The 24,459-nt window shown below is 41.5% G+C and overlaps 1 protein-coding gene across 11 annotated transcripts in view; it reads left to right on the top strand.

Annotated features, from left to right (window-relative positions):
• Positions 1–24,459, top strand: part of BNC2 (basonuclin zinc finger protein 2) — a 411,204-nt gene that overhangs the window by 112,014 nt on the left and 274,731 nt on the right. For 4 of the 11 annotated variants that reach the window (XM_080987734.1, XM_080987727.1, XM_080987725.1 and 1 more), the window contains exons 1-2: positions 14,366–15,416; positions 16,150–16,350. The exons of 2 other annotated variants lie outside the window; for them this stretch is intronic. In XM_080987734.1, the coding sequence (XP_080843860.1) occupies positions 15,240–15,416; positions 16,150–16,350 (378 nt within the window). In that variant the 5' untranslated portion in view covers positions 14,366–15,239. Of the gene's footprint in view, positions 1–14,364; positions 15,417–16,149; positions 16,351–24,459 lie in introns of those variants that run through there. 5 more of the 11 variants (XM_080987728.1, XM_080987730.1, XM_080987729.1 and 2 more) reach the window with 3 other exon arrangements.

The following is a 24,459-nucleotide window of genomic DNA, read 5'->3' on the forward strand; positions in this document are numbered from 1 at the left end:
GGCAGTGTCTGCTTGTTCTGCCCAGACCTTCACACACCCATCCCATAATGGTTAGGGTTCACAACTGCACAGGACAGGGTATATTTATTTATTTTATTTTATTTTATTTTGTTAAAAAAAAAAATTAGACAGCTCTTGCTTGTTGGGGGGGGGAACCTCAAAGTGGTTTATAAAATGATTAAATTACGGCAACAGTTTAAAGCATACGAAAAGTTAAAATACTAAAAGAGTTTAAACACAATTCACATCAGCTTTCTAAGCATCTGGGAATAGCAGGCACTGAAAATACAGTGAAGGCACCTGCTTGATCTCAATAGAGTTCCAAAGTGTTAGTGTTGTCACACTAAACAATCACGTTCTTACAAACGTGGCACTCATAGAAGTGCCAGTTCTACAGATCGAAGCAATTGAGTGGGCATATGTGGAGCAAGGTGATCTCATAGGTAAGAACAACCAGTGTAGATTTCTGAGCACAGGTGTTAAATACTAACAAGGCCTCACTCCTGTTAGCAATTGTGCGGCAGCATTCTGCACCAACTACAGCTTCTGAATCAAGCCCCACATCCGAGCGCGTTGCAGCAATCCAGTCTTGGAAGTAACCAGCGCATGAGCTTCTATGGCCACAATTTCCTGCTCTGAAAATGGCCATTGTAGCTATCAAGCCAGTAGCTGTTGGCAAAAGGCACTTCTAGCTTCTGAGGGTACCTGAGCCTCCAGTGACAGAGCTGGGTCCCCAAACTGCAAACCTGCTCCTTCAGGGGGGAGGTACAACCCCCGTCCACAGTGGGCAATGGACCAATTTCTCGGACACAGGAACTATTCACCCACAGTGCCTCCGTCTTGCCAAGACTGAAGCTCAGCCTGTTTTTCCTCATCCATTTTACCACTGCGTCCAGGCAATGACCCAGAGACTGCACAGCCCCTCCTTATTTATGTTATGCAGAAATAGAAGTGGGTGTTATCAGCAGACAGATGGAACCTCACCCCGAAACTCCTAGTGACTGCTCCCAGTGGTTTATTTAGCTATTAAATAGCACTGGAGATAAGACAGTCCCTTGCAGCACCCCACAATGTCGCTGCCAGGGGCCTGAAAATGTACATTAAAGTTTGTTTCGCATAATCTCCTGCGTGTTTAGAGGTGTAAGGAGCTCCCCCTATGGGCATGACACTGCTTCTCTGTCCACACGTTCGGTCAATGTGTGGAGGGAAGGTGTGAAACGGATTTGTGGCTCACTGTTATTTTTCAAACAGAATTTTGAGTGCAAAGATGTCAAGGTCTACAAGAGCAAACATTCTCCACAGTTGTGGAGGGAAAAGCCTATGGTTCAAATTATCACTGAGGAGTGCTATACCAAAAAAATTAACAGGAAGAAAACCCTCAGTACATAAATTAAAATCTTCAGACTGAAGCTGAATGTAAGGCTCTTTCTTTAAAGCACGTAGATATAAAGTGATGTACACACTTATTTAGTATAATGACTTAATGTAGCTCTTAGGCGAAAAGGTTAGAGGCTCATCAAACATGACTTTCCACCATCAAGGTAGCACTTAGAAGTGAAACCACATGTATTCAGGGTTGCCACCTGTTCATAATTTTTGTATTTTAAGAATGCTTTCCATAATAAATAGGACATTGCCCATGATGAGTTTTTGTCTATTGGTATTTAAATTTGATTGATGCCAGTTATTTTTCAATAATGAAATTCCAAGCAAAAATAAAACATTTAACATAAATGGCGAACCCCAGGGGGGATGTGTTTACCTACTGTTTTAATTGAATTGAGCACTATGCCATCTATTGCTATATTGGCACGCAAATTACCTGCTTTCCTATACTACATTCAATAACTAAAATAATTAACAACTTTGTTCATAGATTTCCTTGATCACAATAAGCATTTCACTATTCTTTTTGATTTGCTGAACCGATTGCATGGCTCTATGAGTGATGAAATGGTGGCATTGGAATGTGACAACACAACATTAGGGTATGTTAACTTTATCCTTAACTTTAAATTTGTTTAAGGATTAAGATCCAATAAGCTTTCTCTGCCCTCCACCTGAAATTCCGGGGAATACATTATGTGCAGGTTTGGGGAGAATGCTAAATATTTAGGATTATTCTGAAGAAAAGTTAAATGGCTGGATAGGTTTGTCATATAGTCATGCCATCAAACATAGGAACTCTCTTCAAGTCATCAACTGAGAATGCTAGTAGACTGGAAAAGAAATGGCTGACACTATTTGAATCTTATTTAAAATTACCCTTGAAAAAAGCATTGTAAACAGCTTTGAGGCACTCCTTTCAAAGGTAGGACTCATTACCTGTATAGATTTTAATTATTCTAAGATTGCTCCTCTTAACTTGGCATCTTAGGGTTGTGCAGTTATATTTCAAACAAATAGAAATAGATTGTGATTTCCCTACTCCTTTTAAAAAGTGTGAGGCTCTTGTTAATTACAAGCGTGTGCCCTGCAAAAAGATGCTTGCTGCACCGAGAAAGGCAAGGAACGATGCCCAGTGGATTGCCAGACAGTGTGCCAATGACTACTGGCTAAAGCTGCGTCAGAGCGCTCAACTTGCTGCTGGCAGTGGCAGTTCTCCCAAAATGTACAAATGCATGAAGAAAGTACCTTTGGACTTTGGGCTGCATTGCTGAAAACCTTGTCCGCGGAGATCATCACAGACTGCAGCAAGCAGATGAAGCAATGGGCAGAGCACTATCAAGAACTGTACTTGCAGGAAAACATGGTCTTCGACACGGCAAGAGTATTGTTAGCCCAGAAATGGAAGCAAGAAGAAATTCCGACGAAAGACGAATGGTAGATGAAAATAATGGATTATGCAGAATTGGACAAAAGGACAGGAAGGATTCGAAACCTGCGGGACCAGAGATTTACAGAAGATTGGAAGAAGTATATGAACAATTGGAAGAGCAATTGTAACCAACAAATCACGCTAGTAGGACTACAAGAAGTTTTGTGAGGAGGAATGTATGAAGTGCTACAAAGTAGAGAAAGAACAGAGATACTGGTTATGAGTTTTAAATGTAACAGGGAAAATAAGAAATGTCTACTAAGAGATTAGATTGGAAAATTTTCAGACAGGTCTGATGGAAGTAAAAAAAAATGGAATAAGATGTAAAAATATGTTTAATTACTGCTGAAAGTGGTATGTTAAAACACTAATACACACACACACACACACACACACACACACATATAAACATGGTCTTCGACACAGCAGTTGACAGCATCCAGTCTGCCTTGGAAGAGCTGGGGTTCCCTCCTTCCCGCGAAGAGCTGAAGAATGCCATCGACTCTCAGGAGACATGCATTACTCCAGCATTGTGACCCTCTGCAAGAACAAAGGTGAACAACCCTGAGGATAATAACTACTGTGGAATACCTCTGCTGAGCACTGTGAGGAAAGCCTTCTCCCCTGTAGTTCTCAACAGATTACAGTCACTCGCTGACAGGGTCTATCCCTAGTCACAGTATGGTTTTAGAGCTCAGAGGTTGACAGTAGGCATGGTTTTCTTTTTCTTTTTCTGAATTTTTTAAAATTTGATTTTATAAGTGTTGAGTTATAACAATACAAAATGCATATTCATATTTAGAGAGTTTTCAAAATCTCTGGACTTCCCACCATCCCCTCCGTGGGTCCTATTTCAACTGCATATTATTTCATCATACAAATTTTATGTCTCTCCATTTTGTCCATAATATCTTCTACATTACAAGTGTTCTTGCCATCCTAATGTTTTCATCTGCTTACAGCAGTCTCTTAAGTAAATTATAAATTTTTCCCATTCTTTATTGAAGTTTTTGTCTTCTTGGTTCCTGAGCCTTCCAGTCAGTTTTGCCATTTCGACATAGTCCAACAGCTTAATTTGCCATTCTTCTCTGGTAGGGACTTTGTCTTCTCTCTATCTCTGGGCTAGTAACATCCGTGTGGCTGTTGCTGCGTACATGAAAAGTCTTTTCTCCTCCTTTGGGATCTAATTCCTAATAGAAAAGCTTCTGTTTTTTTAAAAAAAATAAGCATTATTTTAAACATTTTTTTCCAATTCATTATACATCATTTCCCAGAATGCTTTTATTACCTTACACACCCATCACATATGGTAAAAGCTACCTTCTTTTTCTTTATCAGCCTGCATGATTTTCTCACTATTCTAGCTGCAGGAGACCTGATGAAGGCCTTTGACCTTGTCAGCCCAAAATGACTCTTCACACTGCTCAGCAAGATAGGATTGTCCACCTAAGCTCCGCAATATGATTGTGTCCTTCCATGAGAACATGCGCAGCACTGGCCAATATGACTGCTCATCCTCAGACTCCTTCCCCATAAATTGCCGTCCGTGTGAAACAAGACTGTGTTTTCGCCCCAACTCTCTTTGGCATATGCCTCAAGTTCTACTGAAGACAGTGTGTTGTTTCATTCAAGGGAGCGTGGTGGGGGGGGGGGGTGTCTGTTGAACCTCACACAACTCCATGCCAAGACAAAAGTATGGAGGGTTCTAACCCGCAACACTTTGTTTGCAGGTGAGCCATCTGTTAAGGCCACTCATGCCATCTGAGGTCCAAAGGCCTTCTGGTGGTTGCGAGAAGCAAAACTACAGGGAACCAGGCAGAGGGCCTTCTCGGTAGTGGCATCCGCCCTGTGGAACGCCCTTTCATCAGATGTAAAAGAGATAAACAACTACCTGACATTTAGAAGACATCTGAAGGCAGCCCTGTTCAGGGAAGTTTTTAATGTGTGACATTTTAATGTATTTTTAATCTTTGTTGGAAGCCACCCAGAGTGGCTGGGGAGACCCAGCCAAATGGGCAGGGTACAAATAATAAATTATTATTATTATTATTATTATTATTATTATTATTATTAATTTATCTATCTCTGCCCCCCTAGCCCCACACTTGATCCAGGCAAGACAGGTATTGTTGGTTAGCACGATAGGTGGCTTAGATTTATGGGTGTATAGTGTATACTAGATGTGATTTACTCCCCATGAAAGATCAGGATAGGGCTGCTCCTAGACCTGCCTCTGCTGTTGGATATTTAAGTGGCAATGATGGCCAGGATCACTTTTGTACAGCTTTGTTTGCCTGCTGTGCCCTTTCTTGCAAAAGGCAAATGTTTCCCTTGTCACTGATGTTCATGGGCACCCTGTGAGCTTCATAACTGCGAACAGTTGAAAGGTGCTTTTGTGTTTTTTTTAAGGAAGTGTTAGGGGGCAAAGTGTGCGCAGGGCAAAGAAAACAGGTTTCGGAAGGGTGTGCTTTTTTAGCGGAGAAGTGGCTGTTCCAAATATCTGCAACCCTGTGGCAGATGGGCATGAAGTGCCTGGGGTGGGAGTTTAGAATAAAAAAGCAGCCAGTAGGGAAAGAGTTAAGCTTGTGAGCATGCACTCAGGGCATGCAGCCATCAGAGTTTTATGACATTTACAAGTACTGTAATTTGTTCCTTGTCAGGGGTGGGCAGAATGCAAGGTGGGATCTACTGGGTTATTCACAGTAGACCAGAAAGGGTTTCTGACTCTTTAATTCTTTAGCAGCAAAAGCAGCAGCAGCAACAACAACAACAACAACAACAACAACGTCTTTTTACAGTAGTACCTTGGGTTGCATACGCTTCAGGTTACATAAGCTTCAGGTTACAGACTCCGCTAACCCAGAAATAGTACCTTGGGTTAAGAACTTTGCTTCAGGATGAGAACAGAAATCGCATGGCGGCAGCGCAGCAGCAGTGGGAGGCCCATCTCAGGTTAAGAACAGTTTCAGGTTAAGAACGGACCTCCGGAACGAATTAAGTAAGTAACCAGAGGTACCACTGTATTTCTTCTTTCAATTGGACCATTTGAACTGTAGTTACACTTTTAAGTACAAATCTACATCAGAATAAGTCATTCCTGGTGCATACATGCAGTGGCGGAGCAAGCCGATTGGGCACCCAGGGGCGGGGCACGCTCCGTGGGGTGTGAGTCTGCCTGCCTGCCTGCCCTCCTCCTCCTACTCAGCTGCCCTACAGCTGAGGGGAAGGCGGTGGGCAGACCGTTTGGGGCAGCGCAGAGGCTGAAGGCGCCCAAGCCACCATGTCACTCCCAGGAGAGGTGCATAGCTCGGGCATGCTGCAGGCCCCGTGGTGAGTGCCGCCCGCCATTTTGTCACCCCCCTCAGTTGTGACACCCACCGTGGCCCGCCCCCACTGTACCCCCTTTCTCCGCCCCTGCATGCATGGCTTATGGGGTGAGGTAGATAATTCGTTCAGTCCCTAGGCCACTCCTTTGTGTCTGATTCCACACCTCCTTGCCGCTATTTTGCACCTTGCTGTGGTTAGTGGATTCAGGGTACTTAGTGCAAAAGAAAATTCCCAAAGTGTAGACCCCACAAGCCTGAAATTCTCCTGAGCCTGCTTCATAGATCTGGCAGAGATGGGAACATTCTCAATCTCTTAACCACTGTTGTGTGTTTTCCCCCCCAGCTTATCATTACTCATTTCCTTTTCAGAACTCGCCATGATAGGCCTGAACATATTGGGCACAGTGAGATGCAAGGCAGAGTTTGAATGAAACCACAATTAGGAAATAAATCAGGAATGTTTTTCCAGAGTCCTCCATATGAAGGCTGTAATAGTTCCATATTCCCTTGTTCATTTATTAAAACACAAAAGATTTAAAAACCTATGGGTGAAATGTTTTGGAATACTTAGTATTTGAATTTAAGGCATTAAAACATGTGTAATTATTAGAAATAAATTTTCTTATAGTTGCTTTTTTATATAGAGAAATTATGAGTCCATATCTTCCAACTTACTAAAACCCAAGTCGAAGAAATATTTTATAAGTATCACAGAAAGGAAGCAAGCTGCCAGTGTTTTAGGGTTGTTGTTTTTTTGTTTGGTAATATGTGGAAAGTTAGCAGCATTATCTGTTTGGTGTATGGTTTCCTGTATGGATTTTTCTCCCTTTTTCCCCCACTTAAGACATCTGTTAGCATTTCATAGTCTAACAGATGTCGCAGAGCGATTCCTTTACTTACATTCTTGGGGGAAGAAAGTGCTGTTTGCTCTGTTGAAATGCCACCTCTGAACTATTGTCACCGTGCCAGCTTTGTGTAATTTTCAAATATTATTTCCCTTGCCTTGGTAAGGGCTCACAGTGCCTATCTTAGAGCTCATAAACACATGTGGCTGTTAGTGAGATTTGTGGCTGGGGAAAGGCAGAAACAGAACAAGGGTTTTAAAGTCTAGCTGTGATGCTTTGTAATCTTAACAGAAACAGCATCTGATGGTTCTGGGCTAGCCTAGGTCCATCTCACCATTAAGTTGGGATTTTATCCTTTGAAGGGACAAGCCTGCTTGAAATATGGGCAGCGAAAAGAAGAGTACTGCGCTGGCAGAAATATGTCCCCACCAACAGTCTAGCTGCAGCATTTTACGCCAGCTTGATTTTCCAGGCCCAGAAGTTGCCCAACACAGAGTGCATTGCAACTGTGGAGTCTTGAGGTCATCCGTGCAGGGAATCACTGTGGCCCAATAGGGTTGCCATAGGTCCTCTTATTCCAGGACACGTCCTCTTTTTCATGGGTAGAGTTGTCATTAACGATCCAAAGTAGAAGGCGGCAAATGTGTCGTCTTCTTTTTTTTCTTTTTTTCTTTTTAGAATATGGCAACCCTACCATGCTATCTTTGTTGGAGGGTGGCTGTAACTGGTGTGCAAGGCATAGTTGGTGTACCAGCTATAGGTAGTAGAAAGCCTCAGTGGCTAGGGTTGCCGTTGGAGCCTCCAGTGACCTAAATAAATAAATGGCTCAATCACAGAAGGAACAGGTTCATAGTTTGGGCAATCTTCTGGATCCAAACTCCCGTCTGGACACATCATTCCCAACACCCCAATATATTAAGGGCTGGCAGCGGCTCTGAGGCGAAATGGAATAACCATGCCCAAGCTAGGCCTTGATGAATCATAGAATCTTAGAATTGTAGAGTTGGAAGGCCCCACGAGGGTCATCTAGTCCAACCCCCTGCATTGCTCGAACCCATGACCCTGAGATTAAAAGTCTCATGCTCTTCCAACTGAGCTATCATGTTTGAACTCTTTGTAAAAGCTCATGCTTTTAGCCCACTCTTCACCACAAGAGATCCCGGGGTGGGATGCAGTACAGTGGTACCTCGGGTTAAGTACTTAATTCGTTCTGGAGGTCCGTTCTTAACCTGAAACTGTTCTTAACCTGAAGCACCACTTTAGCTAATGGGGCCTCCCGCTGCTGCCACACCGCCGGAGCACGATTTCTGTTCTCATCCTGAAGCAAAGTTCTTAACCCGAGGTAATATTTCTGGGTTAGCGGAGTCTGTAACCTGAAGCGTATACCCCACTGTACCCCAATTTGCAAATAACATCCACCGGTACGATACTATAAAAAAAGAAGAGCAGATGAACATAGAACTGAAGAAACCTAAACTATTCCTTCCTGCTGCCTGCTATGAACAGCATCCTGCAAATGCCAGAGAATGGATAAAAAATGTTTACATGTCCATATCAACCAGAATCAAAAGAATAGTATTCTCCGCATTTGCTAAAATGCGTCTTTCTCTTTTGCTGAACCGGTTCCAGGCATACACTTAAGACACCCTCTAAAAAGTTATCTAAGTTTGGCTATCTGGACACAAGGAAGGGCTGATTGTCATGCGGTGTGAAGGACACATTTTGTTGTTTTGGCAAGAACAGGGACAGTTTTGTCCTCACAGGCCATTAGATGAATACCAAAGCGTGTCACATGAAAAACTACTGATCTTTAACCCAGCAATCTATTTAACCAAGCCTAGAAAATGAATAGTGAATAAGGGAAGAGCAAAGGCCAGTTTACTGTCATTACAGATTATAGAATCTGTTAACAGCTGCAGCAAACTGAACTCTGGGAATTACAGGTACTGTACAGTAAGTCAATGGAGCGAACGGAATACTTAACAAACACATATAGCTAGAAAGACATATACTGGACTATATGTGCGCCCTATATCTTCCAGTTCATCCGAATATATTTTCCACTAGCAAACGGAAGTGTTTTTAATGCATGGCTATGTTACTGGGTGCTGCTATAAATCTGACATTTGACGCTTAGTCATTGTGGGAGATTAATAATAATAATAATAATAATAATAATAAATCTTATTATTTGTACCCTGTCCACCTGCCTATGGGTTGCCCCCGGTCTACTGTTCGGTACTCTGGGAGTTGTTTTGTGGTGCATGAAACAGGTGAGAGCTCCCCTCAAAGGTTTTCGAGTAAGATGCCACAAATATGGCATGCAACTCTGTTTCTCTATTCCATGCACTGAAGGGGGTTGGACTAGATGGCCTCTGGGGTCCCTTCCAACTCTACAATTCTATGATTCTATTCCATCTGTATCAGGAAAGGCGGGTCAGGCATTAGACTGTTGCCTGGAGGTGGTGATGGACTGGATGTGGGGCCAGTAAATAGGAGCAGAATGCTGGAAAGACAGAGGTGTTGTGTGTCCTGAGTTCTTGAGTTTGGGAGGTGGGAAAATGTCATGTCCTCAGCTGAGTTGCACTCCCCTAGAAGGAACAGATCTCTAGCTTTGGGGTGAGGGGCTCCTGGATTCAGCCTTGCCAATGGAGGCACACGTGTCTCTGTTAGCTAAAAATGCATTTTTCCAGCTTCGGCTGGTTTGCCAGTTATGGCTCCTTTTGTACAGAGATAACGTGGTGCTGGAGGAGACTCTTGAGAGTCCCATGGACTGCAAGAAAATCAAACCTATCCATTCTGAAGGAAATCAGCCCTGAGTGCTCACTGGAAGGACAGATCGTGAAGCTGAGGCTCCAATACTTTGGCCACCTCATGAGAAAAGAAGACTCCCTGGAAAAAACCCTGATGTTGGGAAAGATGGAGGACACAAGGAGAAGGGGACGACAGAGGACAAGATGGTTGGACAGTGTTCTCAAAGCTACCAACATGAGTTTGACCAAACTGTGGGAGGCAGTGGAAGACAGGAGTGCCTGGTGTGCTCTGGTCCATGCGGTCACGAAGAGTCGGACACGACTAAACGACTAAACAACAACAACAACAACAACAACAACAACAACAACAACGGCTTGGTACTCCCTGCTCTGGTTACTTCCAGAAGGGTTTATATAGCAATGTGCTCTATGCAATGCTGTCCTTAAAGATGAGATTGAAACTTTTAACTGCTCCAAAATGCAAGATGACTGGCTGGGGTCAGAGGAGGTTTTTGGTGCCACCAAAACAGTGCTGTAGAACGGAGTGTGAGAGGTGGTGGTAGGGCACTGAATTTTAGTGTCACACAAGGCGCTGCCGGAACCCAAGAGTGCAAAGCCCACTGCTGCTGGGGTTTCCCTTCAGAACTCAAATAACTTCTGTTTTGAAACAGCTGCACTGGTTGGCAGTTCATTTCAGGGCCCCCATTCAAGTGCTGGTCTTTAAAGCCTTAGACTCCCTGGGGAGCAACTCTGCCAAAACTGAGAAGCAAGGGGTGGCGCAATGGGGAAAGGGTGGCTGAGTGGGGAAAACAGAGCAAACAAGGCACCCCACCGGAGTGTCTGAGGAGAAAATGGGGGAAGGGGGGGGAGAAATCCAGCTCTGTCAGCGGTGGCTGCATTTCGCCCCCGTCCCCCCCAGGCTCACTCCCCGCTCTCTCTCTCGCCTGCCCACCTCCATGCATGGAGGAATGGAAGTGTGGGCTCCCCAGCCCCATTCTCAGCACCATCTCGCTTGTTCCCAGACAAAGGGAAGGCCCTGCAAAACAGGGCTGCTATGCCCAATAGCAATTTGAGGGTTCCAGATCGGTTGCCATCCCCACCTGCTCCCTCTTGGCCCCCCCCCCGCTCTCTGCCCATCAGCCACAGCCTTTTGTTTCTCCCCCCTCGTCCTGCTCTTTCTAGCCATGCCCACAATGGCCTTCAGGCAGGTACAGGGGTACCTCGGTTTAAGAACAGTCCGGTTTAAGAACAATTTGGTTTACAAACTCCGCAAAACCGGAAGTAGTGTCCCGGTTTGTGAACTTTGCCTCGGTCTAAGAACGGAATCCAAATGGTGGAAGGGCACCGGCCGCGGGAGGCCTCATTAGGGAAGCGCACCTCAGTTTAAGAACGGTTTTGGTTTAAGAACGGACTTCCAGAACGGATTAAGTTCATAAACCAAGGTACCACTGTACTGACACCTTTCTTCCTAGGAAAAAAAGCACTGAGGGTATGTAATAAAATTATTTAGATTTTTGTGCTTTGCACTTCAACAGATTTTTTTTTTTGCCTGCTGCACAAAAAATTGTGAGCCTGCTACATTTTTGGTTTCCCATCTCTTATGTAAAGGCCCTTAAACTTTGCCCATGAGTGTGTGAGACAAAGGCTTGGTTTAGTAATGTTCAGAATGTTAACATGCCAAATGTAAAAACACAGGGTCTCGCTGAAATATCCTTCCCCCATCAAACTGCTGCTCAGGATACTTCTCCGTGTTTAGTTAATACAGGCATTCATTGTGATCTCCTAGATGTTAGGAAAACAAATATTGTAAGGATCAGTAACATTCTAAAATGATCAGTTGTGGGAATTCATGTTTCTAGGAAAACAGCATTCTGTCTTATGCTGCTGGCTGTATTGCATGGTCTCCCCACAGTCTTGTTAGTGCATCCTAACTGAAATGAACCCCCCCCAAACTAATTGGATCTCATTGAATGTACATGTACAGTACAGTTATATGCATGTAAGATACAAAAAAAAATTCTGCAATTATTTTCCTGATTAATAGCTGAAGTATAGGACAAAACCTCCATATACTTTTAAATCCTTTTAAACAAATGCTTTACTGAATTTTAAAAGTAGTTACATGTTACACATATTGACATCCAGGAACTGACAAAATGGAGACAAAAACGAACTAAAATTTGAGCAGATGTAATATTTTAAATATTGTAAAAAGGATTGTATTTAAAGATATGTATCAAAGAATTGTGACAATGAATGGAAGTTTCTTGCGGGTGGGGGGAAAGAACACCATTGTGCCACATAAGACTTTAATCCAGAGCTTTCCAAACTTTTCATGTTGGTGACACACTTTCTAGACATGCATCATTTCACGACACTGCAATTCAGTTTTAACTAGCAAACCGGAGGTTAAACTTACCCCTTATAAGAGCGTTTGCGCGACACACCCGCACATCAGCCGGCACACTAATGTGTCGCGACACACAGTTTGGAAAGCTCTGCTGTAATCTTATCCAGAGGTCTTTTCATTGAGCATCAGCACTGTTATACAATCGAAAAATGTGGTGTTACAAACAAACAGTATGGACAGTGCTTTTATTATGCTTTACTGAATATGGTAAAACACTTAATACAAAGAGCTAGTCTTTAAGTCTTTCAGAAAGCTAAGTGGAAATCTGTTAAAGTATAACATGGCCCATAGCATTTCACTCAAAATCTTGTGACACTAAATGCATTGTCCGTGCTGTTAGTTTGTAGCATTTTGTGATTACTGGAGGTATAGTGTGTGTGGGGGGGGGACTGTTGTCTGGTGAGTTAATACACAGTTACCTAGGTTTGTTGAGACAGTCTCTTGGGGGTGGGGGGGAATTCACTCTGCTTGCACCAAGGGAAGTGGGATAATTAATTTCAAAGGGAAATATTAGCATCAGGGATTGGACTTTGAGAATATTATTTGAAAACAACCTAATGTGTCAGTTTTTGCAAGATTAAAGGCCACTCAAATGTTACAAATTCCTATACAGAAAGGATTTCCATAGATGAATTAGCAGGCAACCTATATATGAAATTACATGCATGTATTTTGTTGCATTTACACACACTTAGGGGACACAGGACACCCCGTCCATATGTAGTGAAATCTATCCTTGTGTGTTCTCACATCTGAACACCCACATGTGGGTTCCGTATGAAATGCTGTTTGTGTTGGAATTTGCAAACATTTGAAATATACCTAAGGCAAGGTGCCATAATGTTGTGCAGCCTGGGCTTGCACGTTTTTACTTGGAAGTAAGAGTTCTGTGGAGCTTCGTGGAGCTCCCTTCCTCAAAAGTGGGTTTGGGTGCAGTTTTTTGTGTTAGCACTGCAGGGGGTTGCAGTTACCCCTTAAGTGCTTTGTAGCCTGCGTATTGTTCTGGAAAGACATCTGGTAGGTGCTCCTTCTATTAGGAACTATTTACTGCTTTAATAGGAATGTACTTAGTGGTACGGAAGGTTGCAATGTTTTATTCCGCTGGTTTCCTCCGTATTGTATTAGCAGTCATTTCCCCCACCCTCCCCTTGCCGTTTCAGTTGCATGCCATAATGTGGCCACTACATGATAGGCTTATTGGATGCCATGTTCTACAGCTGTTGAGGTTCTCCCGCCCCTCCATCTTTGTTAGGTAGAATTTTAGGCTGCTGCCTGGGAAGACCAGATTTGGATGTATTAGCTAGTCAGCCTAATAACCCTGTACAGACTGTATCGATTTTCTAGGAGAGAGTTTATGAACTAAATAAACTTGGAGTTGGTGTCTTAATAAACTGCTTCTCTCAGACTGTCACATTTAGTTACAGAGCTGCGCAGTTTGGTTGGTGCGGGGGTTGGGGGGGGGGGAGAGAGAAGGCTAATTCTGTTACAGATTGTTCACAGCAGGGTCTCCAAATTAGCCCTTTGTTTTGTAATGCCACCTTGCTTGGGCTCGCTTTGAGCACATTTCTCAGTTTTACCCTAATGAGTTGCAACACTGATAATGTGGCTGATGATCTTTCATTGATTTCACTATCACTTGCTTGTCTGGTAATTGATCCGTTGCTGAGCCTCTAGTTAATTATATCGGCTTTGACATGGCCCAGTCCACGGGGAATTTCAAGTCTTGCAGAATAACAGTTTTAATAAAAGAGTCTATTACTGCAGGTGCTTGCTGCTGCATGCCACTTGGTTTTTGTGTGCGTGGGCTTTTTCCTCCCTCCCCCTTTTCTCTCCCTGGGAGTGGAGAGGACTGCAGGACAGGAGTAAGGGGGGGGGGAGAGGAAAGGGAGAGGTGGGGAGACAGCGCACAAGAGATGCAGAGAGGAGGAAACTGGCTACTGACATTCTCCTTAAGCCTCCCACAAATAACAGCCATTAGTGGGAAGGTCAGGAGCTGAGCAGGCAGCTTGACTAAGGCACTGAGTACCACTTCAGAAAGCAAGAGGCTAGCAAATTTTAGAGGGAGTTTAAGTGGGTAATAGCTGGCTCTAAAGGTACAGCCACTGTTGGCACAATTGACTCATAGGGGCTGTTTTCTCTCCCCCCCTTCTTCTTCTTCCTCCTCCCCTCCTCGTTCCATGCAACAAGAATATTTTTATTGACCACAGGTGGACTTAATATATTTTAAGGCAACAGTTCTTTGGGCTCTTGTTTTTGTTTCTCAGATATTGAATTTGCAGCTTTTGAGACTGGTTTTTGTGTGCGTGCGTGTGCTTAATGGTGGTGAACTGGAGGGAAGTTTAACAGAAAAGCTTTCAGGAGATGCCAGGATCTAAAGGGGAAGACACATTTGTGTCAACATAGCGTTTGCTTTCTCATCTTTCCTCATTGCACACTAATGACACACGGCTGCCACTGAAGCTTTCTTGTGATTCTTTTGTTGTTTTGTGAGAGAGTGAGGTTTATTGTTGTTCTCCAGTTAAGGGAGAGCTTGCGAGAGTGGTACATTTGTCCTCTCAATTTGTAGATTTTATTAGAAGATGAATGTTCCTTACACATTAAGTTGAGAAAAACTAGACTCTTCTTCCCCATTTCTTTTAACCTGACTTGGTGTTGGTGGTTGTTGTTTTTTTATGAGAGGGCATGAATTTTGTTTTACATTTTTGAAGTTGCAGTGTTTATGTAATCCATGTAGGTGTTCTCTCCCTCTCGCTCCTCCCTCTGGTTTTTCCTCATAGGAGACCAAAGTATGTAACAGTACTGGGAAAATGCAAAGTGCATTGTTCTAAATAGAGCTTGGTTTTTAAAAAGTAGTTGGTGGCAGTGGCTTTCGGTTTTTCATTGTATCTAGCCTGTGTTAACAATCTTTATGCTGGTGGCAATCCTAAAAGGAAATGCTGTGGTTTGTTTTGTTTTTCTGGATAGAGTTGCCTTTTTATTTCATTCATTTCACCCACTCCCTTTTGTGATCTGAAAGGTTATTGTATATTCCTCATCCAACAACTTTACATTTTTTTTTAAAAATAAATAAATCAACTTTTGATCTATATGGAAAAGAGAGAAGACACTTCTCTTTCCCCCGACTTCTGCTCCTTGAGGCATTTTAGGCAATTAACAGGGGAAAACAAAGATGTGAGAGATGAAACATGCATGCAGTTCTTGCCTAGTTTTCTTTTTAAAAGAAGTTGGAGATCGTCTTATTTCATCCCACCCCCTTCTTTTTTGGTAAGAGCTTTTTTTTATCGTTTATAAAAAAAATTGGGGGCTGGGGCTGTTGCAAAAGTGGCCACATAAAGAACTAGCTATATCTTAAAAGCAGCCAGGCCAACTTCTGCTGCGTGGTGGTTCTGCATGCTATTGTCTAAATAAGTGAGCAATTGGTTGTCCCTCTGCTCTCTTGCCTTCCCTTCTCCTGTTAGGAGGTTTACAGTCTGCGTTTAATAGGCAAGTGTCAGCAATTACATGCTGTTCTTGACAGCATTGTTGAAGGAAAACAGGGGAAAGGGCCACAGCTTGTTCTTCTGAATTCACTCTGATCAGCATACTACTTAGAGTGTGTGTGCATGTGTATGCTAAGGCTGCGAGGGGGCTATTGCAGTAATGTCATTTCGTGCCTGACAGTGGAACGGTGCAGTTGACTCTCTCTCTTGCTCTGCTATCCAATGACATCCAGTGGCTAAAGAGTATGAGGCTGATGGTTGGGTTTCCTCAGTGCTGCTTGCACACCTGACAGGCAGCTGTTAAACCCAAGCAAAGGCGAGCTTGGGGAGTCACAGTGTATGCATAAATGATAGGGGTATCTGTGCAGAAGGTGCGAAAGAAGCTCTGGCCCCCCTCCCCAAAGCTCTCCCCCCCCCTGCTTCCCAAATGGAAGGCACAGTGCAGCTAGCTTAACTACACTACACTCCTGCTACTGACTGCCAAGAGGCTCAAAAAAAAATCCACCTTCACTTTTCAGTCAGAAGAGGCAGAAGTGGATGTGAGAGACAGAGACACTCAGAGAGACACAGAACGAAAGAGGGCAAGAGACTTGACTTTGAGAGACTCCTGTGCTGACAACTCCATGCAGTTCGGAACAAGGACAGCAACGGCCGAATCTGGTTTCATGGGGACATGGCAGAACGCTGACACTAACCTCTTGTTCAGAATGTCCCAGCAGGTACGTTACTTTTTTTCTTTTTCTTACTTTTAATGTCTCACACACGTTGAAGTGAATGTCTGTCTCAGTTTGTTGCTTGCCGGGTTGTGTGTTTCATTTTGCAATTTTACTTTCCACCCCCACAACTCGTCTTGTCTGCACTTTTGTTTTAATTTTAACACTGCACAGTTTCTGTAGTGTCATAACTAAGTAATTTGAATGTTCGTGCTTACTTCACTACATCCCCATGGGCAACTAAAAAAAAAAGGAGAAAAAGAGAGAGAGAGAACAAAAATAAGACATGCTTTAAAATAAAAGTCCTTCTCTCTCCACACCCCCTTTAAAGTTTTCTGAACAGATCATTAACTCCATGGTTAATATTTCTTGCCTTTTGTTTTCCTTTGTTTTGTCTTCCTTTCCCCCTTCCTTCCATTTTTCTCTCTCTCCCCTCTCTCTTTTTAAAATAATAATAATAACAATAACAATAATAATTAATAATAATAATAAAGTACCATAGTATCCCAGCAAAAAGTCATTTCTTTCTTTCTTTCCTTTCTTCCCACGGAATATGTAAGACCTCATATCAAAACTGATACTAAACTTGGGAGAGGGGGGTGCTTAATTGAGTTCAGGTGGCAGAAAACAGCCTTATGCAGACCTAAGGGGGAAGAGGGAATGAGAGAGAGAGAGAGTTCAGTTGTGCTGGAGTTGCTGGCAGCCCGGAGCTGAGGGTCCTTAGATGAGACAGTTTCAGTTGCTGGTCTCTCTCCCTCCCTCTGCCCCCCCCCCAATACTCTCACACACATACTGTTTCTGCAGAGAGCTGTGTCTTGGCGTCCTCCCCAGAGCAGTCCCTTCACCGGGGGCCGCGTTTAAGGCAGCCTGGTATGGCGGTTCTGACGGGAAAGCTAAACCGTTGCTGCAAGGCCAGTAATAACTGATAATTAATCACAGGGGCTGCTGTTGTCTCTGTATCATGTACTCGGTGATACGCAGCCCCAGCCTGATGTGGCTACTCTTTCACAACTGTTTGACTCTTCTGCATGAAATTGCACACACACACGCAATTGAAGGGATGAAAAAGAAACTTTCAACTTGGACTGGACTCAAGCAGAGGGGGGATGGAGGTTTAAAACTAGAGACTTAAAAAAAAATATGCATATGTTAGGGCTTCTTCCAATTTTGTATTTTTGTTTTTTTAAGGAGTTGCCTTTTTTTGGGGGGGGGGAGAAAAAGATTTTCATAAGATAAGAAGCTGAAGCGACAAAAAGTTGTGACATAAGTTGTACTGCTTTGGCGATCCCGTTTTCTTTTCAGGGTTTGTTTTTGTTGTTTTTTATGAATGAATTCCATTGACGCAAAAGCGCTGTCATTTCTAGAGTAGTTGTGGCTGAGGATATATAACTGGCTGTTGATAATGTAAAGAAAAGATCGTTTGCTTGGTAATCATTAGGAAAGAAATACACACTCTCTCTCTCTCTCACACACACACAGGCTCACATGGAGGCAAGTTTATAGCATACAACAGTTGTGTACAGAAAAGATTTTAAAACAGCGTGTCTCTCTCTATAGGCTGCCTGCATTCAAATAAGGTATATTTAGATCTATCCTGTAGAGGGACCCTTATTACAACTGATAACAGCTTACTATTCAGAAATATAATCAACACAAGCCAAATGAGGAACTCCTTATATGCTGTTCCTTATTCTTAATCAGTGAAAAAGACCTAGAGCCCAGTTTGAAAAAATAGCATTTCAGATCTTCTGTTCTGGACACCAATATATGCTTTGATTGTTATAGTGGACTGCCTCTGCATGTGACATTTCCTGCATTTAGGTGTTTTTGCATTCATTTTAAAGCAAGGAAATTGACATCCATGCTAAACTTAACCTGTCGTTCTATTTTCAGTACCTTCATATGCATTCAGGTATAGCAGCTTGGGATGAAAGCCGCCTTCCCTCTTTGGCAATAAAAGAGTTAATTCAACTAGTGCCAGATAATGATCAATGGATAGATAGATCACTGTTGAACTGCATACATCGTGTTAGATTGCATTTGAGTGTTTGACTCCCCACCTCACCCCCGCCCCGAGTTAGACATTTATTCGTTTTGGGGAATACTGGAAAAAGTGCTTGATGTTAGGATGTGCAGGGATGTAGAAATTTAAGAGGAGGACTTCACGTTCCAGAGGACTGGGCAAAAAATTGTTGGTGGGCAAAAGTAAGCCCATCCACAACTCAGCTGTTACTTCTCTATTGTTGTTAATTGTGCTAATGCATGAGGATCTTAAAATGGTTGGTTATCTTCCCCCTCCCCCCCCCCCCCCAAATTACTGGACACATATGGCCATGTTTATTTTTCTGAGACTGTGTTGGGAAAAGAATAATCATCTCATACATGGCTAAATGTTTGGCAGATGCAGGCACAGTAGTTTTGTAAAGGTGGTAATGATGAACATATTTATTTTGAAAGTGTGCACTATTTTCTCCATGTCCTTGGTGGTTAGAATGCTGCTGTCTGCTTAAAGCATTCCACCCAGAGTTTTGTATTTCTACCCCCCCCCCACACTCCATTTCTTTTTCTTTTAAGAGGGTAAGTTAATTCCACTTGCAAAGTATAATAGCTTTAACTTTTTATTGACTTGCTAAATCTCTTAGATATGTTTACTTATGCAGCCTGCACATGACAGCAGTTTACTAGGGCACCTAAAAATATGCCTGATAGCTACCAGTGTTAAGATTTCCCCTCTCTTGAAAGCATGCATGAGTCTATTAACACACACAAACACCCTTATCTATTTGTTACAGTTATGGTTTTAGGACTTCTGCAAACTATTTTGTCTATATTATTATTGTTATTTTAATATCCATACATTTGAAGGTAACTTTTGTTTCTTGTTCAAAAGTAGAAACAGTTGGTACAGAAGATGCTTATATTGCAAGCAAAAGTTTGGCATCATTTGAAGAAATGATTTGTAAGACATTTTGGGCTTGTCGGAATATTTCATTCTACATGTAAAAAGGATTACTATTACTATGCAATCAAATACTTGCTTAGGTTAGAATTAAATGGTACTTTTAACTTCAGGTGGATTTGTGATACAATGACGGAAAGCCAATAACTGTACAGAGGGTACGTAGTTTAAAACCTTAGTTCATGCTATGCTGAGCCTTTTCTGAGGATGCAGTGGTGAAAAAATAATTGTTATAAATGCCACAGGTAATCAAAGCAAGTTTTTATGTGCCATCAAATCATATTTGCATCTCCATTTACTTGTTGTGAGTTTTGATTCAATGTTTGCATGTTTTTGTTTTTTTTGTTTTAAAAAAGCCCTTTGTTATGAGACAATTATGCATGGTACCTAAAGGAGCGTTCAGTATTAGAGGAGAGTAGCAAATTATATCCCCAGTTACCTTTTCTGAAAAGTCTAAAATATGGCTGCTTAACCATTTATCGGTTCTAGTTTTGTACCTCTAAACACACCCCGTTTATGAATCCTTTGAAAGGAACCATTCCTGATACATATACATAAATAATTGCTGATAACTTCAAAGAAGGTAAATCTCAACTTTTTGAAGAGAGTTCTTCTTTGGGTAACTTTGATCAGTGACAGGTCGAGAATGACCAGAAACCTTTGGCTTCTTTTTCTTACTAATCTGGCAAGAGAAACCACGGTTGAGTTCAGAGAGTGTGCGTACATTCACAGACAGAAATGCTTGACCCCCTTTCCAGTTTGCAGGAGGCTGCGTAAAGCCAGAAAAGGCCTGCTTTGATTGATAAAATAAAAATAGAAGGCTTTTCTGAATTTTCTGCTTTTGTAGATGTTTTGTGCCATTGTCAGAATAAGAAATGTCACTCTCCTCCTTCCAGTTTACCTTAAGGGCTGTGATGCTCTAAAATACTTTTAAGCAATGAGTCCATAAGAGCAAAAGAAGCAGTAACGCACAGTGACACAAAATGCCAGAGATGAGCAAAAGCATGCCTTATATTTCCTGTTTCATGTGCAAAGGAAATCTCACTCTCTTGAAGGTATCTCCCTCTCTTCAGCCAGTTAAAGAGCAATATTAGGATTACGCATGCATCTGCAAACCATTATACAGTAATTTAACATTCACCCAGTGATGTAACAAAATTAACAACATAATTTCATTGTATAACTGTATCTTATTAAAGGACAACTGTCTGACATTCTCATACACTTGCCTTATTTAACTTCCTGCAAATATTATTAGTAGTGACAATTTTTCTATTGTGCATTTGATTCTCTCATTAGCACGATGTCATAGTTATCACTAGAGAAATCATTTCCTAGATAGGTGAGGGGAAAGCCAAGGCAAACTAAAAATCAGATCAATGTAGGAATACATCTATCCATCAGAGGGAATATTGTGTGTGTGTGTGTGTGTGTGTGTGTGTGTGTCAGTGTATTGGGGAAAGGTTTATAAAAGCTTCTTTATTTGGCTCGGATAAAATGCTACCTATTCTAAGATTTAAAATACGTGAACTACCACGTATAAAGTGTTGTAGAAATGGCTTGATTAAAAATCAAGCACAAAGCATAGCATTTAAATTGTGCTAGTGTGCTGCTGTTTGATTGCTCATGAGTGAGAAAGATACATATGCCCTTTATTGAAAAGGTACTTAAAATCAGAAATGTGGGTACGTCTAACTATGGATGACACACGTTGAATGGAGAAAAGTGGTTTAAGATTTCTTTACATCATAAAAGCATCCCCCCCCCTTTTCTTTCCTCTAAAGAGCACCTAAATTTTATTTGTTTAATTGCAATACATTGCTATAAATGACAGCATGTGATACGTCCCATACACAGGTTTACTGTCAAAAGCCGTCTGGCAAACTGCATCTTAGCAGGAGAAGCTCCTAGCAAAAGATGTGAGTGGTGTCTTTTTATTTTTGCATCCTCAGCAGTTGCACGATTTGGTATTTAGTTTTCCCTTCCACAATGTTGCAAGTCGATTTGCCATGCTTGTTCCTTTTGCTCAAAGGTATCTGTAACAACACGAACTGTTGTTTGATTGTAAAATATAAATGCCACACGGTATATATATATATATATATTGGGGGTGGGGATGCACGCTGAATTTAGAAGTTAGTTAATGATAAGTTATAGAAAAAGTTTTTATAGACTTGGCATTGGAACAGCATCTGATTCCATTTCAACTATTACCTGGGCATATCAATATGCTTTGCAGCATGAATGTGGCTAAACTAGTTTATTTACAGAACATGCCCCCCTTCAAATTAATATAGGAATTAAAAAAACCCCAAGTGTTCCTTGTTTTAAAGCAACCCAGGTGAAATTTCATATCTCCAGAATTGTAATTTTTCTGTGCTTTCACCTATGTGTGTATGAGCTGAAGAGACTCCTATTCTCATATATCACTTGCAGTCAAGTCCCTGTGCTTTCATTAGTGCTTACTTGTTAGAAATGTGCTCAAGAAGTGGCACATCTACTACTACTAGACCTTTTTAGATGTGGTGTATCGTTACATTTTTCATTTTAGCCTCTTACACGCATGCACGTAGGTTGTGAATCTATAAAATACAGCATGTGTATTCTCATAGCTCTTTGTATGTGGTGTGTGTATATCAGACACTCCTGTCCTAATACTTTGTTTCAGAGTAAATCCTGCTGATTTCATTTAATCTGCAAGGAATGGGTTAGAAGAAAGTTTGTCTAATACATACAGGTGTGTATGTGTTTTGTTTCATTGTGAGTATGACGCCATAGTTTTCTGTTGGTATTGTCTGGAAGGGCTTTTTTCTGTGTTCTATGTTGGATGGAATGTTAATATTTTATATTATTATTATTATTTCTTTTCTGTGATATAATGTATGCCTATGCTTTCCGATGTAAGTCACTCGGAGACCTTATTGGTGGCAAGCAACTAACAACTAATAAATAATAATAATAATAATAATCCTATATTCTATTTTTTTAAAAAGATATAACTGTGCGCACACACACATTTTTAAGTAATGTATTTTGGACTGGTTTCTGTGAAATACAGGGTTTAGAGGATGTGTGTGTGTGTGTGTGTGTGAGAGAGAGAGAGAGAGAGAGAGAGAGAAGGTGAACAGGAGAACATTGTTTTACACACGTGAAACTCAAACATAATTATTTTCTATAATCGGAGTGTGTGATATTTTCCCTCTAACTTCAGACCCACTTTTCACGTAGGAAACGTGTGAAGTTACACGGAAACCTACTTTGTTGATCTAGAAGTTATTATGCTGAATGGTGAATAAGGAAATCAGCATGGCGTTGTAAATGCAAACTCCAGCTGCTAAGCTTAAAATGGTTAATTTTCTGTGCCTCATTCAGATTAACACAGTTAACTCACAGGCATATGCTGATAATATATATATATATATATATATATATATATATATATATATATATATGAGAATGAGAGCAGCGTGGTCTCCTGATTCAAGGTTGGCTTGCCTTGACTCTTAACCCTTGTTAATTAGATGCTGAGCAAAGCATCTGAGATGTTGGGGCAAAAGTGAGTTGGTCACAGCAGAGACAAGATTGCAGGGATAGCAGGGATAGTGAAAGAATTCACATGCACCAGGTCATTGTGACACTGTAAGCAATTACAAAGGAACAGTCTGTTAACTGATACAGAGCTGGCGTCATAAGTTAGAAACAAAACACACGCAAAAAAAAGCTTCATTGAATTGTCTCCCATTCACCACTAATATTCAGTGTATGTGATGAGACTTTCTTAATCTGTCTAATTTTCATTCTTGTGGTCCAGTAGACCTTCCTTCACAGCTTAGAGATTTTCAGAACTCTGGGTTTCAAATGTGCTCAGGAGTTTTGTTAGTTTTTCATGGCAGAGAAGGAAGGGGTGTGTGTGGATAGGAAAAGAGAGACTCAGAACTGAGTCCCCTCTTTACATTTTTGGATTTTAGTGCCAAAGCAATAACCTGAAATTCACAAGCTCAGTATTGTAAAAGGTTTAATTTTCACTAGCCATTTTGCAAGTCCTTGGAGTTAAGAGTATGTACAGGAAAGAATCGCACCAAATATTATTTTAGGTTTTTCCCTTTCTTTCTACTGAAACTCCTCAATAGAAAGTCAGCTGCTAATTCATCACATTTTCCCAGGACTTTCAGAATGACAGATCTTGTTCTAGGCATAGAAAATATTAAATGTTAATAGAAACTTAAAATGATTCTGAAGGGGAGTATCTCAAAAGAAGACTTTAACTAATGGGGAATGATGTGTTTCTTTCTAGCTTAGCATAGATCACATTGGAAAGCTGCTGCTTCTCTACTTTATCCTACTACTGGTGGTGTCAGTTATGGGCCATCTATTATTGCTTTTATAGGATACCACATTTATGAATGGGGATTGCCATACAGTTTATCGGATCCTATATTCCACCATACGGCCAACATGCATTGAAGAGAAACAGCCCCAATGTTAAAATGAGCACTGTGCTTCTAGGGGCAGAAATAAATGGCTGATAAAACACATACAGTTGTTTTAATTGAAAAACATAAAATGCAACATCACGAGAAGGTAAATTTACTACACAGCTTCTTACCTGCATAGAAGCACTGCCACAAATAACCTCATTGCTTACATGAGGACTGTCTGTCTGTCTATCTATCTCTTTGTGTCTACGTCTGTGTATTGCAGAATTTGTGTGGATGTTTATTGTCGGTGTTTTTGTTTGTTTGTTTCATATTATCTGCCCATGATTGGTGCTCCAGGATTAACTAAGAAGCAGCTAATTTGATGTATAAATTTTTAATATGCATAAATCAATATATCACTACAACTTATATCACACATCGTGGTGTGCTTTTGTGTGTGCCCCATTGGAATTAGTGAACGGTGGTTAATTTTGGGTCTGTCCAAAGTGAGAGGGAATGCTATCAGAGAAGTTCATTTCCTTCATTTGCTTTGATTATGCCTGTGTTTCAACTATTTTTAAACCGCTTTTTGGAAAAATAAAGCAAAGTGGCTTTTGTAAGCCGAATAAGAGTGACTTGTGTCACAATGATTCTCCCCTTCCCTAGTTTTCATATGTTTGTTTGCCAAACCTGAACCTCTTTAAATTTATTTCCGTGGGAGATATTTCCATGACATGC

The sequence above is a fragment of the Podarcis pityusensis genome (assembly GCF_964106645.2).
Source record: "Podarcis pityusensis genome assembly, chromosome: 17".
NCBI classification, from domain to species: Eukaryota; Metazoa; Chordata; class Lepidosauria; order Squamata; family Lacertidae; genus Podarcis; species Podarcis pityusensis.